The sequence below is a fragment of the Cloeon dipterum genome, chromosome 1 (assembly GCF_949628265.1).
Source record: "Cloeon dipterum chromosome 1, ieCloDipt1.1, whole genome shotgun sequence".
NCBI classification, from domain to species: Eukaryota; Metazoa; Arthropoda; class Insecta; order Ephemeroptera; family Baetidae; genus Cloeon; species Cloeon dipterum.
In genome coordinates, this window is record NC_088786.1 from 22,898,190 (window position 1) to 22,914,112 (window position 15,923).

Below are 15,923 nucleotides of genomic sequence, written 5' to 3' on the forward strand. Positions count from 1 at the left end.
GCTAAGGAGAGTAGAGATACTCTCTCCTTAAGCATTGCTTTGTTAGTTGAGATGTTTAAAAAAAGCTACTTCATTGAGCCCTTCACTCTTCTCAAATTCATTATCAATTGAGCATGATACAGACTTGTGTTTATGTGAATAAAAGACTGAATAATATCAAAGAAAAATTAATTGCGCAGTAAACTTCATTTATTTTTACGTGAACAAACGGTAGAAATTAAATTATTTGAAGGAGACACTCCAAATTCAGTGATATCCCAACACACGAAGGGTAGACAAAGTTTTTATTTGAAGACGACAGTGTCAAGCATTGCACCAAGACACTGCACAATATTAGATGTCATGACAGCGTCAACCTTTTCCTCAAGATGCCTTTTGGGATCCTGTTTGCCAACGTTCTTGATAGCCAACTGCTCTGGTGTCATTTTCTCTTCTTCCTCGACAGCCTGAGAAACAGAAAATTCCGCAATCAGCAAATCATTTGACTTGAATGCTGCAACAGCAAAATTTACCTTGTTGTAGCTTGATGCCAAAGCAAGCATTTCAGCAACAGTGCTTTCATTAATTTTGCAATGTTCCGAATAGTCAGCAAGGCAAAGACCATCCATCCAAGACTTTTTGTGTAGGTTTAAAAGCATTTTCTGCTCAAGCTCATTCTTGCGATAGTTGATACTGATACTATAGTAATGACGGTTGAGGCCATGAATTAGTGCCTAAAACAGAAACGTCTTTATACCATCTGAAGTAATATAATTTTTACTTCAATACCTGCACTGAGGGCTTCTGAAGGTGGCCCAAATTGGAAGTAGTCTGCCTGGGCTCTTGTCCAAGAACCATCATGTTGGGGTTGATCAGTCGGAAAGCATCAATGACAACTTTGCCTGAAATATTAATTTAAATAATGATTTTAGATGCATTGAAAGTATAAATTAAAATTGGTTGTATTATAATTTATAATATTTAATTAATAATAGAAGCATTCTAGAAGGAACAACAACTATAAAATGGGTGCTCGTATAAGAGAGGTAAAGATCATAACGCAATCGTGGAAAATTTATAGTGCAACACAAAATCAGAAACAAACAACCCAATATTCCAGACAAAAAGCACCCTTGAATGTGTGCAGGTATTGGATGCAAGATAATATTTTTGGCTTTGATAATGGGCGATTGAGATTCTCCATCATAATTTAACCTATGACTGTGCTTGGTAGAATCTGTGCAGCCTCCAAATCATCAAGTTAGAACATTAGGTTGTTAAATGTAGTAACCGTAGTAACAAGTATTGGCACATACACAAATTTAATATCTAATGTTTTTTTATACTTTCGAGTTTTCTTCTGTTTGAGAACAAAAATGGAACATTATTCAAAATCGCGAAAAGTTGGGATATTTTAGGGAGAATCGTGTCATAGGAAAGTTATTCTGAAATAGCAGAGAGCAAAAATTATGCACAGGTTTCACAACGCACATAATGTAGGACATATAATGCCTTAAGTCATATTATTTACGAACATAATAGACCGAGGATGAGGCAAAATTTCGCGATATTAAATAAATATCTCAATCACTGCTAATCTAATTTCCAGTTCGCAACTGGAAATTCTAAACAGAAATGAAAATAATTTAAGATTTCCAAATAACTTGGCGGCATGTGCTTATCTTCAATACTCATACTAGCAAAATAAACACTTTATTTTTTTTACCTTTCACACTCTGGATTGGGTCAACGACCACGGCAACAGCCCTTTCAGACAAAGCCTCAAAGCTCTGCTGCGTGTTGATGTCGACACCAGACAGCCAGCAACCAAAGCCAGGATGCGAGTGGTACCAGCCGACCACCATTTCTGGTCGTCCAGTTTGCCGCAACATGTCCAACATTTTGGCTTGGAATACAGGGTCAACGGCTTCGACGCTCACGCCCTATAGCAATTAGAAAGTTGAATTAGGAATACAACAGTGGGCTTAGAAGCTATGTATCTCACAGTTCCAGTCTGAGGCATGGCGAAGACATCTATAACCCTGACGGTGTAATCGTCTACAAACTCGCCCAACATCAGACCCATAACTTCCATAGGAACACCAGCACGACCATGTTTCAGCATTTTTAGAAGTGCCAGTGATGAGATGTAAACCTGAGATACGAATGAGACCAATAATTAGAACAAAATTAAGAAGAAGCATTGCTACAAACCTGTTCCGCGGTGTCAACAACTGGAGCGTCATTGGGAGGCGGAGGAGCTCCCTGAGAAATTCCAGGGATGTTTCCACCAAGTCGCAACAAACGATCCATCACTGAAACACAAGTTTAATAGGTTTTATCAGATCTGAAGAGCTGTAGAATAATGTAACAAAAATTTTATGTCAACAACCTCGAATCTGTAATTCATTCACAACAGCCACCTTTTCTGAATTGTCCAGTTAAACAAAATTATTGAACAAAGGTTGGCTCGTTTACGTCTAGAGTAAATTTTGTTGATATCAAAAATGCTCTTGTGTTAAAATGAATTCGTTAATTCCGATTAATATTTACCAAAAAAGCAGAAGCCTGGTTTAAGATGAGACGAGAGACGAGTATGATCATCAACTTCTAAACTTGCAAACTCATAACATCATAACATGCCGGTAAAGCAGTTTAGCCAACTCACTAAAAATATTTTGAGACAAACTCCTTTCATTCTTAAAGTGTTTTAATTAATTTGTTGAACCTTTTTAAAATAAAAGATAAGTTATTTTTCTAGTTTTAAAAATGGATTTCTAAACACTAACCTCGATTTCAGAATTGTACAGTTTCTCTTTGACGTTTGACAAGTCAGTTTTACCGTTGGTGCAACTGCAATAAATATTTGAATCAGCAGCCCGCGAGTGTGATTGATCAAATTTTAGTGAATTATCCTGCCTAATAAGAATATATCGTCGTGGTAGCGGAGAAATTGCGCATGAGTTTTTGGTTCGCCCGGCGAAATTGCGCATTTTGAAAATTGCGCATCTTGAAAAGTGCGCATCTGACATTTTGAACCAAACACATTTTAATGCACATTCTGTTTTCTCCCCCTCCAATACATGCTTGACAAAAATTTCAAACCAATCCGAGCACTAGAACGCTATCTAGTGACGTTTTTTATAATTTGTATCCTCCTAAATATGGTACACTCACAGAAAAATTTTTCACTATGAGTATCAAAATGCGGCTCTCAAATTGATAATGCAACTTTCAGTCTCACAGTGAGTATCAAAGGCGTCCGGACGCTTCTCGTACTCACTGTGATGACCAAACACTCGTTCTCAGTTGATAATGAAGCGAGCGAGCATTTTGGTCATCACAGTGAGTACGAGAAGCGTCCGGACGCTTTTGGTTCTCACTGTGATGACCAAACGTTCATTCTCAGTTGAGACTGACGCGAGCGACGATTTTCGTCATCACAGTGAGTACGAGAAGCCGCCGACCGCTTTTGATACTCGCTGTGATGACCAAACGCTCGCTCTCAGTTGATACTGAAGCGAGCGAGCATTTTGGTCATCACAGTGAGACTGAAAAGCGGCCGACCGCTTTTGATACTCACTGTGATGACCAAATCGCTCGCTCGCTTTTCAGTCTCAATCTGAGAGCGAGCGCACATCTCTTTTAAGTACTCACATACCCTGCAGATCATGGTTTCAGTCATTTTTAATCATTTTATAATTCATTTGGATAAGATCTCATAAATTTACACACTCGGCGGCATCCATGTTTGATTTGATTGACATTCTCGAGAGTAGTGTCAAGGACGATGAACTTAGGACAAGCACTTACTTAAGTCGCTAAATGAACATTTTTTCATTTTTATTATGGGTTGGCCGATATAAGTTGCCTTAATTACGAATAATCGCAGCCAAAAGAGGCTTAAATCAGCAAAATTTAGACAAAAAATATTGGCAAATGAATAAAAATAAAGAAAAAACGTGAGTGTTCAAATATCTAATGCGCTATCTCCTTTCTCTACATGCATTGCTTTAACAGCTGAGTTTTAATTTTTATGTACACGCCTCTCTAAATGTAAAAAACAACTACTGGTTTTACTTGCATAAAGATAAAATAGAATAAATCAAATTATAATCAACATTTTGTTCAATTTATAATATTTTGTGTACAAGATTGACATAGGTTAGCTTCAGATTTAGAGCATAAAATATGTAAAAATTACAGTTTTCGCCACCCATGGCGTGTACATAAAAATTAAAACTCAGCTGTTAAAACAATACATGTAGAGAAAGGAGATAGCGCATTAGATATTTGAACACTCACGTTTTTTCTTTATTTTTATTCATTTGCCAATATTTTTTGTCTAAATTTTGCTGATTTAAGCCTCTTTTGGCTGCGATTATTCGTAATTAAGGCAACTTATATCGGCCAACCCATAATAAAAATGAAAAAATGTTCATTTAGCGACTTAAGTAAGTGCTTGTCCTAAGTTCCTCGTCCTTGACACTACTCTCGAGAATGTCAATCAAATCAAACATGGATGCCGCCGAGTGTGTAAATTTATGAGATCTTATCCAAATGAATTATAAAATGATTAAAAATGACTGAAACCATGATCTGCAGGGTATGTGAGTACTTAAAAGAGATGTGCGCTCGCTCTCAGATTGAGACTGAAAAGCGAGCGAGCGATTTGGTCATCACAGTGAGTATCAAAAGCGGTCGGCCGCTTTTCAGTCTCACTGTGATGACCAAAATGCTCGCTCGCTTCAGTATCAACTGAGAGCGAGCGTTTGGTCATCACAGCGAGTATCAAAAGCGGTCGGCGGCTTCTCGTACTCACTGTGATGACGAAAATCGTCGCTCGCGTCAGTCTCAACTGAGAATGAACGTTTGGTCATCACAGTGAGAACCAAAAGCGTCCGGACGCTTCTCGTACTCACTGTGATGACCAAAATGCTCGCTCGCTTCATTATCAACTGAGAACGAGTGTTTGGTCATCACAGTGAGTACGAGAAGCGTCCGGACGCCTTTGATACTCACTGTGAGACTGAAAGTTGCATTATCAATTTGAGAGCCGCATTTTGATACTCACAGTGAAAAATTTTTCTGTGAGTGTATCTTTCAATACTTCATAAATTTGCTCAGAGTGGTCCTAGAACCAAAATTAAAAAACTGATTTGCTCGTCTCAACAAGGCAAACAACTTTTATGTTGACCCCAAAGTCATAGGTCAAAGGTCAAGGTCATTAAAATTTATATTTTTATTTTAAACTCAAATTTGAAAATGATCGTGTTGAAAATTTTAATTTTCTTCATAGCCATTTTGTAGAGCACAAAAAAATAAGTTAGAAACGTTAAAATTTCAAATGTTTTTAATATAAACTGAAAAATATGAAAACCCCTGTTTTTCGAGGTCGGTAAAAAAGATAATCGACCAAATCTAAACTTCTAATCATCCGGTATTAAAAAACTGCATACCGTTAGACTCGTCTCGACGTCCCCAAGTGCACTAAAGGGGTATGAGACCAACCAACCCCCCAACCCCCTTTTAACCCCCTCAATAACGTGAAATTTAGCATTTTTCGTCTGTTTTAACACCTTAAGCACGACGTTGACGATTAATTGTCTTCTTCAAACCAATTTAGTTACTTAATTCATTTCAAGACGAGTCAAACGGTGCTTATTTATTGTAAATAGGACCACTAAAACCCTAGATTCGGGTGCCACAAAGTTTTTTTTTATCGAGATGGACGCAATAAAATGCTCGATATATAAGCACCAAATCTCAGGTTGTGGTGGTCCTATTTACAAGAAATACGCACCGTTTGACTCGTCTTGAAATGAATTAAATAACTAAATTGGTTTGAAGAAGACAATTACTCGTCTACGCCGTGCTAAGGTGTTGAAAGTTGAAACGTTTTTTTCTTGTGATTTATTGTTATCGACATAATTTTGGTTTTAAATTATTATGAGTGGCAGAAATATTAAAGAAATCTATTCCCAAACATCCAAGGCAAAAGCAGCACCATAATTTTAAAACCAGATTTCATAATATTTGTAGGTAGAATAAAAATTCTTACAAAAACCATGCATATCTTTCGGGCACGTTCGTTAAACAAGGCCGTTTATGGTCGTTATATCGCGCATTGATCAAAAATAATTTAAACCATTTTTTAAAGCTATAAAATAGGCATCTAATTTCATTGATAGCTCTTTTGTACTCCAAAACCTGTGGCGCGGAGACAGTTTTCTCCCTCCCCTGTAAAATTTAATATTTTTCAAATGCGCAATTTCACCGGGTTTACCAAGAACCTATGCGCAATTTCGCCGGGCGAACCAAAAACTCATGCGCAATTTCTCCGCTACCACGACGATATGTATTCAGAACATAAAATATACATATCATTAAAGTGTATATTAAAATTAAATCAAAAGGAAAATTTGACATCACTCGCACAGAGAGCAATACAGCAATATGTAATATTATTTAATACTAGGTAATACTAGTCATTCTCAAAAGCAACATAGTAGTAATGAATAATACACCTAAATTCCAAAAATTAACAACAGAATTAAAAAAAATCGAGACTATGGGCAATAATTTTTGCAATTATAATCAATTTTAAATTTGAAGGTCCTTGTGATTTTGAAAGTCATGAAAAATATTAAAATGACCGAATCTTCCTTGAATTTTATTATTTCTTTATTCAAGAGAAATCAACATTTTTAAAATTTTAATGTTACAATAACCATGCTAACCTATGCTGAAAAATGACTGAACAAATTTTGGAATCTATATTATTTGAGCAAGAAAAAATCCACCTCAAACTCTTGAGTAACTTTATTACTTTTCAACAACAAAATTATATAAATATATGAGAATGCACACCGCACTACGATTTCTATTATTCGATTCTTTCGTTCTCCCATCTTGCGAAGCACTATAAAATAAATTGGCAAAACCTTTGTTGTTGTATGAGCCTAGAAGATGAGAGCACTAGGGAGCAAATTGGAGCGGAATCTAGAAACTTCAGGGCGTTTTCTCTGACAATGTTGGTCAAGTTATTATTATTCCAACTAAAATAAAAAACACGCAAATTTTTGCAAGTTATATTAACTCAAATACTATACTACTTATTAAATGAAATATAAAGCTAAAATTAAGAATAGTTTGATGATTTTGATCAATATTTATTGCAATTCTTCAGTACATTCGAAACAATCTTTACAATCTCTCTGAAACTCGAGCAGCCACATTCCTCAATGTTCCGTAGACTTTAGAAGGTGGACTGCCCATAATTAAATTACAAAGAGCCCGTCGAGCAATTTGAATATTTTGGAAAGATCCTAGAATGTGAATTTTGGAATCAGCCAGCACAATTCTCGTTTTAGTTGCATTTTCAATTGTGAACTTTGTCCTTCCACCCTTACCAGCAATTCTGCCAATTGCACGAGACAAATGGTCACCCTTCAGTGGTTTTACATCCTGGACTTCAAAAGTCTCAAGGAACAAATCGTCCAGTCTCAACAGTGCCAAGGCATCTTCCACCTCAAAACCCATGATAAAAGCCTTGACAAAGTCGGCTGCTTTCTGCAAATAACTTATGTCCTTTGTATCCTTGCAGGTGCGAATCTCCACATGTCTTGACTTCAGGTTGAATCTAACTTGGAGCTGAAGATGGTCAACGATGGGAGTGAATATCTTCAGCCAGTTGTCCTTTAAAGGTGTGTAACGGTGCGACGGGACTTGAACCTTCCTCACTTCAAAAGAGCCATCATCCGCCTGTCTACGATTCTGCCGCTTTGCTTTGGGCTGTTGAAAAACAAAACAAATACATATAATGACATTCACTTTTGTTTGTTTTAACTATCATAGCTATGATTATACCATTTATTTTACGAAGAAGTCTTATAAGTCTTATTATATTATGTGCAAATTTTAAATTTTATCAATCCAAATTTTCCAACTAAACCCACTTGACCCAACGTAAACCTTAATTTATTATTATTGTTAGTGTTAGCCATTATCATACCTGTGAAAGCGTCATGCCTTCAATTCCGTTCACAAGCTCTGACGACTTCTTCTCAACAGCTCTTTTCCTTTTTGTAGCCTTGCGACTATCGATATGGACAAATTCGCCTTCCTCGCTAGTCTCGGTCTTACTTGTTTCCTGCATTGTTTCTTTTTTGGTTGCGACGGTGAAACTGCTCAAAATTTTGGTTTTAAAAAGGATAGTCCCTCATCAAAACTAACTTCACGTGGCTGGGCCGAGCGAGAAAAGATGAGCTACTCTGTATCTGTACTCTGTGCATCGGGTTGCTGAAATGTGAAGCAGGAGCACCAACAAAAAAAAGTAAGAATTTCCTATTTACATTTTAACTATAATAACTATTTTTCGGTCTCCCTCATTGGTAGCATCATACCTTGGGTTATTTGAATTCATAATGTAAGTTTTAAATTTAAAAACATCTTTATTTCATTCCTTGAAGAGCGAAAATAAATAAATGATTTATTTTTGCGGTTAGAAGAAGACTTCTTGTCTTATTTTATTAAGTTGGCAGTAGTTATTCAGCATGAAAAAATGAATACATGCACACGCCCACATGGTTCTTCAAGCACGCGCACGGCAATATTGTTTTGTTTTTATTTTTACTTTTTAGCTATATCTTTGAACTGCTTTGAACGAACGTGGCCATTCTTTCATCATGTGGTCCAACAGAAAGGAAAATTTTTCATTGTTGAGTTTTTATTGAAAATGATAATGTCGCTTCGCCAAACATGCAGCAAGACTTTGAAGGTTTAATTTTGCACGAAAATCCTCACTTGATTGATCAATGTTGCGAGTTGATCAATTCAGAGTGGCCACGGAGTCATACTGCTAGGTAAAAATTTGGCATGATGAATGAACGACTTGTTTTATATCTACATAAAATAATTTCAATTTTAGGAGACGTAACTTGGAGTGCTCGTGTGACAATTTGCCAACATGTTTAATTCTAGTCCAGAAAAACATAAAAAATCCCCGCGTCGTTGGCCACAGCAAGATCTCTCGCATCCCTTCCATTCAACACGGTGCCTTTATTGAGTCAGGTTATACAATGCAGAAACTCATAAGAGAATCTTTATTAAAGGAAATGTTTGTTTATGTGTACATGCAGTCGTCATAGACAAAAATATGAGAGGTAAAGGACTAGGGAGAATTTTAATGCATCAAACTGAAGATTATATGAAAAGGTGAGTGGAATGCGAGGTGTGCCACTCAGATAATTATATATTTTTTACTATGTCCACAGCATCGGCCTTAAAGAAGCTTACTTATCAACTTATGATCAGCAAGGTTTCTACACAAAACTGGGCTACAGTTTCTGTGAACGCGTCTGTATTTATGGCTCGTCAATATCTCTCCGACCACCCTTAACTGATAAGGTTAGTTTTTTAAGTGTTTTTATTATTGGTATAATTATAGTTGTATACTTTAAGAAACATCTGGAAAGTTTAATCTTATTTTTAAAACATTTGTAGGTGCCATCAATCGAAGAAAAACGCGTTAAAAGTATGGAAAGTCAAAATTGTACTCTTTCCCTCTTTGTGCCACCACCTCCTCCTCCACTACCTGTACTTTTTAATGCTTCCAAAGTTCCTAATTCTTCCATTAATGTTCCTCAAACAATTATTGCTAATGGGCATCCCAAGAAAGACTTTATGAAAAAATACTTACATTAACTAGTGACTTATATACACTCTTTCCTGTTACATTATTATTAATAAAGACCACTTTTGGGGTAAACACTCTTTATTTGCAAAAAATACTACCTCTATAAATTAACTTGATAAAGACAATCATTAGCTTTTTCACATAGTTAAATGCATTCATGAGGAAATGCCACAAATCGTGCGGTAGTGCTCGGGTGAAGAAATGCTCTTGACGAGAAAATGCGCCAAATCGTAAACTGACACTCGTCGTCCTCTAAACTTGGTGCTGTTTTCCTCCTCATGACTCACCTAGGGGTTGAGCAAACACATTGGTACTCAACAAAATTAAAAGCAAGTAGTTATACTCTACCTCATATTTTCCATCAGTGCCAGGCTGATCAGCAATGTGTGGGGGGTAGATGGCAATCCAATCTAGTCCGCTTTTTCTCAACACCTGGTCCATTCTTTTGTGGTCCTCCGTCAATGCTTTGAACTGAGGTGGCAACTGCTCGATTGGGAAAAACAGGAAAGCTGAAAGAATTGGATTATTAACACACGAGTTTCAGTTTGTTGCGAAAAACCAACCTGAGAGGCACACTGATACGGGCTTCACACCATGCTCAATCATAGCGACGCAAATATTTTTCATGCCCTCGGACATCATGGTTGTTGCCGCTAAACTTTAGTTAAGTAAAGATTTTTTTAAATTGAAACTTCTTTACCAACGTTGTTACGTGTGCCCAGCGCCACAATCACTGCATCTTCGCCTTTTACAGCATTTCTAACTTGGTCCAAGTTCAAAACGTCTCCTTTAAAAGGCTCAACTTTGTTTTTGATATCCTCTGGCAGCTTTTCTGGATCCCTAACGAACGTTCTTACGTTCAAACCTAATCGGAAATATTTTAATAAGTAAATTTATTGCTCTAGCAAGATTTTTACCTTGCTTGATGGCTTCTTTGACCACGTTGAGTCCTGTGTAGCCGGTGGCACCAAAAATTACGACGTTCTTGATAGCCATGCTCACTGCAATTATTAGGGGGAAAAATGATGCGTTCAGTATAAGAGGAAGATGCGTTATATAGAATTGAGGTTATTATTGGTGTGTTATATAACTCATAGCTATGTTGTAATCTTATCTCTTCCAAGGAGCAATCTAGAACGCGAAATAAGATACGAATCACGCGATAAAATTTTATTTCAACGATTTAATCAGGACAAAGTAGTAATCGTATTAATCAAAAATGAATTTTCCTTGTATTACCTGACAAGGAAACTTTTAACTGCTATAAAACGAAACACATTAACTTGAAAGATAACCAACCAATTTATACTATCAATAATAATATTATTTATAATGTCATATTTGTCGATCAACATAAATTGCTTATAGTTTTTGATAGGAAAACATAGCGATAAAAAGAAGCCAAAAATTTACCCACTAACGCAAAATATGACATTATTGCCTCATTGAATCAAAAGGTTAAATTTATCAGAGTAAACGCAAGCTTTAAAATTTCGCCAATCTCTAAATTAGCGCTAATTATTCTGTCTTGCATAAGGCTCAAGACGGCTTACAGGTTATAACTCAATTTGCAAGATTCAGACCTGTTTTTATGAGGATACTTGGGGCCGGTCTTGACTGTGGGGATTTGAGGTGATGTGTGGGGCGTGTCCCAGTATGTATCTGCCGTGTTTGCCTGCGTTGAGTCGAGACCTATCTCTGCCTGTAGTCACATCATATACACACACACGCTCAGCCCGCTTTTAATGCACTCCTCTTTCACTTTCAACTAGAGGGTACGCGTTGTGTCCTTGAAAACATCTACAGCCTACAGCGGTCATTGACTCAAGCGGGCATCACTGATCACTTTTGAGTAACATTTTAAATCGCATAGCTATGCATATCTAAAAAAAACTTCGCTTTTTATCATAATCAACCAAAATAAGTTTATTTTCTCTTTTACAGTAAAAAATTAAATTGTTATCAAAATATTTAATTCATAAGATAAAATCAACTTGATTTTTCATCTCTCGTCCAAATATTAAAATGGAAATTCCGGGTGCTCTGTTATTCTAAAAATAAATATTTGAGTTACAACATTTTAAAATAACAATAATTTTTTTGCACAAACCCTTTGAAGAAACTGAAATCCAAAACTCTAGCAGCTGGACCCTGGTCCAGGCCGTCTAAAGCTTTCACGTCCTCCTCAGTTAGCTCAAAATTCAAAATCTGATTTAAAAATTAGCAAAACCAAAGTTAGTGGCTGAATTTTGTGATTTCACCTCAAAGTTTTCCTTCATTCTCTGCGGGTTGACACTTTTTGGGATAACCGCGATACCCCTTTGAGTTGTGTGCCTCAGCAGTACTTGCGCCGGCGTTTTACCCAATTTTTCAGCAATACCCAGGACCACCTGATTGTCAAACAGGTCTGGCAACTCTTTCCTAAAAATGTATCCTGCGATGAAATATACCGCGTGCGGCTGCAATTATCTCACTGAATGCCGATTTGCGCGAGAATGCTTTGCATGCTCTTTGAGCCAAGAGGCGAATAAGCGACCATCGTTATTCCGTGCTTCTTGCACAATTTTTCCAGTTCCTTTTGCTGGAAGTATGCGTGCACCTCAACCTGAAACATTCGTTTTTGCAGCTTCTTCTCTATAAAAATTAATTTAGAAAATGTACCTGCAAATTCACTGGCTTTATTGTGGCGTTTGCCACGACCCTTTCGATCTGGCGCTCGTTAAAGTTGGAAAGACCAATGGCCTTTGTCCTCCCGGCGGCCACTTGCGCTTCCATGGCCTTTTCAATGCTTTTTAATGAAAAGGAACTTTTATTATCAGACAATAGGGCTACCTTCCAAACTGCGACATGATCAGTTGTAGGATCGATCAGCATTGATCCATCCTCCTTTCGAGGGTGAATTTCATCCCCTCGTTCGATATAGCTAAATGGGACGTGAACCAAGTACAGATCAATATAATCCAACTGCAACTTTTCCAGGGATCGTTTAATGTATTTTTCAACTCCATCAGGCCGGTTTCCTACTTCCGGGAGCTAATTATGACTAGTTTTTATTTTTTTTTTACTCCAAACAAATTCAAACCTTGGTAACCACAAAGAGTTCATCGCGCTTCACCTTTCCGGCGTCTAACCACTTTTTTAGCACTTTCCCAACGACGTGCTCATTTTCATAAACATAGGCAGTGTCAATATGTCGATATCCAATTGTCAAAGCCTCTTCTAGCGCTGCTTCAAGCTCCGAGTCCACGGCCTGGCAATAAATAATTGAATAAGTCAACCAACATACTTTATTTGCCACCTCTTTCTCAACTCTTTCCCTAATGGGCTCTCTACTCGAGACAAAAATAAATATTTGCTGATAGCGGTTTCCCGTCTTGGACTCTGCGCAAACAAAGCAAAAGCAGAACTCGCTAATTAAATATACCATCAACTTTACGATATTTTCTGGAGAAAAATCGGATTTTTTTACTTGGAATTAACATGATCATTAAGTGCTTGCAATTGAAAAAATTATACATATCAAGAAGTGAAAAATAAAATTAAGAGTGATATCCTGCTGCGATAATTTCATTCATGAAATGTGATTTGTACTTTGTACACTAAATTTGCACCAATAAATTACCTGCCAAGTGCCGTAGCCGACGATTGGCATTTTGCCAGCACCGCCTGGTAAATCGACAAACTTCATCTTGCAAGTTTTTCAAAGTGGCCAACTCAGCAACCTGATGACTCCACCGCTCGCCCGAGTGAGTGGATAGTGATAGTGGTGCTGGCGAGTGTACTTTCGTGTATTTAACAGCCGCAGGCGCCAGAGCGTAACCCCTTCTTTCAAAGCGCAAGGATTACATATTTCCCACCAGTCGGAGAAATATTCTGGTTAGCCACCTCCGACCACGAACATCAGGCGGCATCTACTGACATAGAACGCATTTAAATATTTGCTCGATACTCATACTGTAAAGTAAATTATTGATTCTATCAGATAATAATATTTATAATTCGCACTGATAAGGAATAATTTTTCAATATCAATATAACTATCCTGTATAGATATTAAAAAGGTAATTCATTGTGACTTGGTAGTTCCCCTTTATTAAAAAAGGGGTAAAATTCGTTCTGATACATTTTGCTGTTGAATTTTAAATTTAGATACATTTTATAGAGAAAAATGAAAAAATACAAATTAATATTTGCGTTTTCAGAAAACAGCTTGAAAATTCGTGATTCGATAGCAGATATAATTGAAAGAAAAATTAATCATTTTACTCGCTCAACTGGTAATCCGTTGGTTGATTAAATTATTGATAAATGAGAAAATTCGTTACGAATGCAGCGCCTGAATCGTCGCACGCTTTCCACGGGTAAACTGTATCCATTTAGTTCTTCTTTCAAAGTGGACGGCATCATCTGCCCATTTTCACGCGTTTTTAAACTCTCAAGAGTTTGTGTTGCATTAATTTCGCTTTGACAATCAGCGCATCTTCCCGCACCGGCTGCTTTTTGTGCATGATACAGGCACTTGAAATGTTGTCGTTGCTCAATGAAATTGTATTTTAATTCAATTCACTTTTGAAAGAGCGCCCCTATCGCGATTGGAGCGGGAGATAAAGATAAACTCTGGTCTGCAGTCGGTACGCTGAAAGGTTTGATGCCGCTTTTATTTTTAAAATATATTTTGGTCAGACCATGTCTGGGTCTTTTCGGTCCTTTTTAGCTCACGAGGCAGAAGTAGTATATTTTTTAATTAAAAATGCCTTATAATTTTTAAAATGACAGCAATTTTTTTATTTCGCTAAATTCTAAATTAATTTACCATTGAAGCAAATTATTGGAAAATATCCCAAAGTCGAATTGAGGTGAAAAATAAGCTGCATAAACTTATTAGACATTAAAACTCATCATATCAGTGCGTATGTAGTTGCTGCATGCTATTTTCATTCCCCCGCTCTCATTTATAAAGCCCCCATCGTGCTGATCAGCAGCATAATATTAATTTGATACACTGGTTCATGTTTGAGTGTTTATCCTAGCGGAAATATGGATGGAACAACTAAAACAGTATCTTCTTACCTAATTTGCATATCATGCATCTATCTTATTTTCACTTGATATCATCATTCTAGACAAATTTTGCTAGATATTTTCATGACCAAGGGGACAAATGATGTTAAATTTTGACACACGGGATAACATGCAAAACAAGTGATGCAAGGTTTTTTAAAATAAAAATGACCTTTTGTCTCAGTTAAAAAAATGATTTTTTGAAAAATGAGCCAAAAACGTAAAAGATCGTTTTGAAATTGCTCCCTCTTTTATGGTAAGACAAGCGTTACGGTCTGTTTTTTTTTTTTTTTTTTTTTTTTTTTAGAGTGCAGATAGATGCAATTGACATTTTGATTTATTAATTATAAATCTATAAGCAGCTTTTAAATCTTTCTTGATTTTTAATTTTTATTTGCGTGAATTTTCTCTCGCTGTTAAAAAAAATTGGGCATCGGAGTGCATTTTTGGTAGGTTCAAGGGACCGACCGCGCGGCTGCGGGAGTTTTGTGGCCATCTCGATTACAGCACGCGTCTCCTGTGGCTCTCAAAATTGCATTTTGCTTTTGTGGCCGTGGTCGCGCGGCAACAAGAGAGCAGCGGCGAATGCGTTTTGTTTGTTTACGTAACTGAAGCGTTTCTTGTTTGGGGATTAGAGCAGATTTTTTGGCCTGGCGTGCAGTGTAATCCGATATATATTATACCTTACATTGTATATTTGTGCTGAAGAGAGCAGAGAAAGGACGTATGGTTAGATGCGCTTGCCTTTCGCAGCCCGCGCGAATAATGAATGCCCGCACTGGTTTACTATTAAATCTCATGCTTGCTGTGTGCTTTATTTACACATTCATCCCCTGATTGTGCGATGATGCGATCGACACGCTTTCAAAACAGCTAGGCGGCCTCTTTTGATCGCGTTTGGGAAAATTTGCGTGTCTACCAAAGATAAGATGAGATAGTAAGTTGAATTCAGAATGAATAAAAAATGTGTCTTCAAGAAATCCAATGCTAATTCTACTAAACACCTCAAATGCTAAAGGCTAGTGTGCTTGTGATGTGATTAGCTTGCTAAACGTTGGCGCAGAGTGGCAAATAACAGCGTCGTGTAATTCAATTTATCTATGTTACGATTCCATGCAGTTCCTACTTGCCCATTTATTGCTATTTGTTTTCATTAATTTTAACTTGTTGGCATTTTAAGTGTAAA

At 37.0% G+C, this 15,923-nt stretch overlaps 5 protein-coding genes across 5 annotated transcripts; 1 reads left to right on the plus strand and 4 right to left on the minus strand.

Moving 5' to 3' along the window:
- Positions 1–156: 156 nt before the first annotated feature.
- Rpn11 (regulatory particle non-ATPase 11) lies at positions 157–2,590 on the minus strand. The gene is made up of 7 exons (XM_065497383.1): positions 2,533–2,590; positions 2,194–2,294; positions 1,985–2,134; positions 1,706–1,922; positions 769–881; positions 513–713; positions 157–446 (listed from the first exon to the last, which is right to left on the minus strand). Exons 2-7 carry the CDS (start codon positions 2,290–2,292, stop codon positions 285–287), a joined length of 942 nt encoding a protein of 313 aa, XP_065353455.1. The 5' UTR covers positions 2,293–2,294; positions 2,533–2,590; the 3' UTR covers positions 157–284.
- Positions 2,591–7,130: 4,540 nt separating this feature from the next.
- l(1)G0004 (lethal (1) G0004) lies at positions 7,131–8,245 on the minus strand. The gene is made up of 2 exons (XM_065497817.1): positions 7,994–8,245; positions 7,131–7,773 (listed from the first exon to the last, which is right to left on the minus strand). The coding sequence occupies exons 1-2, from the start codon at positions 8,135–8,137 to the stop codon at positions 7,186–7,188; spliced, it is 732 nt and encodes a 243-aa protein (XP_065353889.1). The 5' UTR covers positions 8,138–8,245; the 3' UTR covers positions 7,131–7,185.
- Positions 8,246–8,585: 340 nt separating this feature from the next.
- Positions 8,586–10,691, plus strand: Naa80 (N-alpha-acetyltransferase 80). The gene is made up of 5 exons (XM_065496658.1): positions 8,586–8,843; positions 8,909–9,051; positions 9,120–9,195; positions 9,255–9,387; positions 9,484–10,691. The coding sequence occupies exons 1-5, from the start codon at positions 8,740–8,742 to the stop codon at positions 9,682–9,684; spliced, it is 657 nt and encodes a 218-aa protein (XP_065352730.1). The 5' UTR covers positions 8,586–8,739; the 3' UTR covers positions 9,685–10,691.
- Positions 9,737–11,312, minus strand: LOC135947732 (flavin reductase (NADPH)). The gene is made up of 6 exons (XM_065496659.1): positions 11,260–11,312; positions 10,594–10,677; positions 10,377–10,541; positions 10,240–10,329; positions 10,025–10,185; positions 9,737–9,963 (listed from the first exon to the last, which is right to left on the minus strand). Exons 2-6 carry the CDS (start codon positions 10,670–10,672, stop codon positions 9,832–9,834), a joined length of 627 nt encoding a protein of 208 aa, XP_065352731.1. The 5' UTR covers positions 10,673–10,677; positions 11,260–11,312; the 3' UTR covers positions 9,737–9,831.
- A 263-nt stretch (positions 11,313–11,575) lies between these two features.
- LOC135947729 (aldo-keto reductase family 1 member A1) lies at positions 11,576–13,459 on the minus strand. Its single transcript, XM_065496657.1, has 8 exons — positions 13,299–13,459; positions 12,759–12,926; positions 12,509–12,709; positions 12,338–12,454; positions 12,151–12,281; positions 11,938–12,097; positions 11,787–11,884; positions 11,576–11,727 (listed from the first exon to the last, which is right to left on the minus strand). The coding sequence occupies exons 1-8, from the start codon at positions 13,362–13,364 to the stop codon at positions 11,697–11,699; spliced, it is 972 nt and encodes a 323-aa protein (XP_065352729.1). The 5' UTR covers positions 13,365–13,459; the 3' UTR covers positions 11,576–11,696.
- Between the last annotated feature and the right edge of the window lie 2,464 nt (positions 13,460–15,923).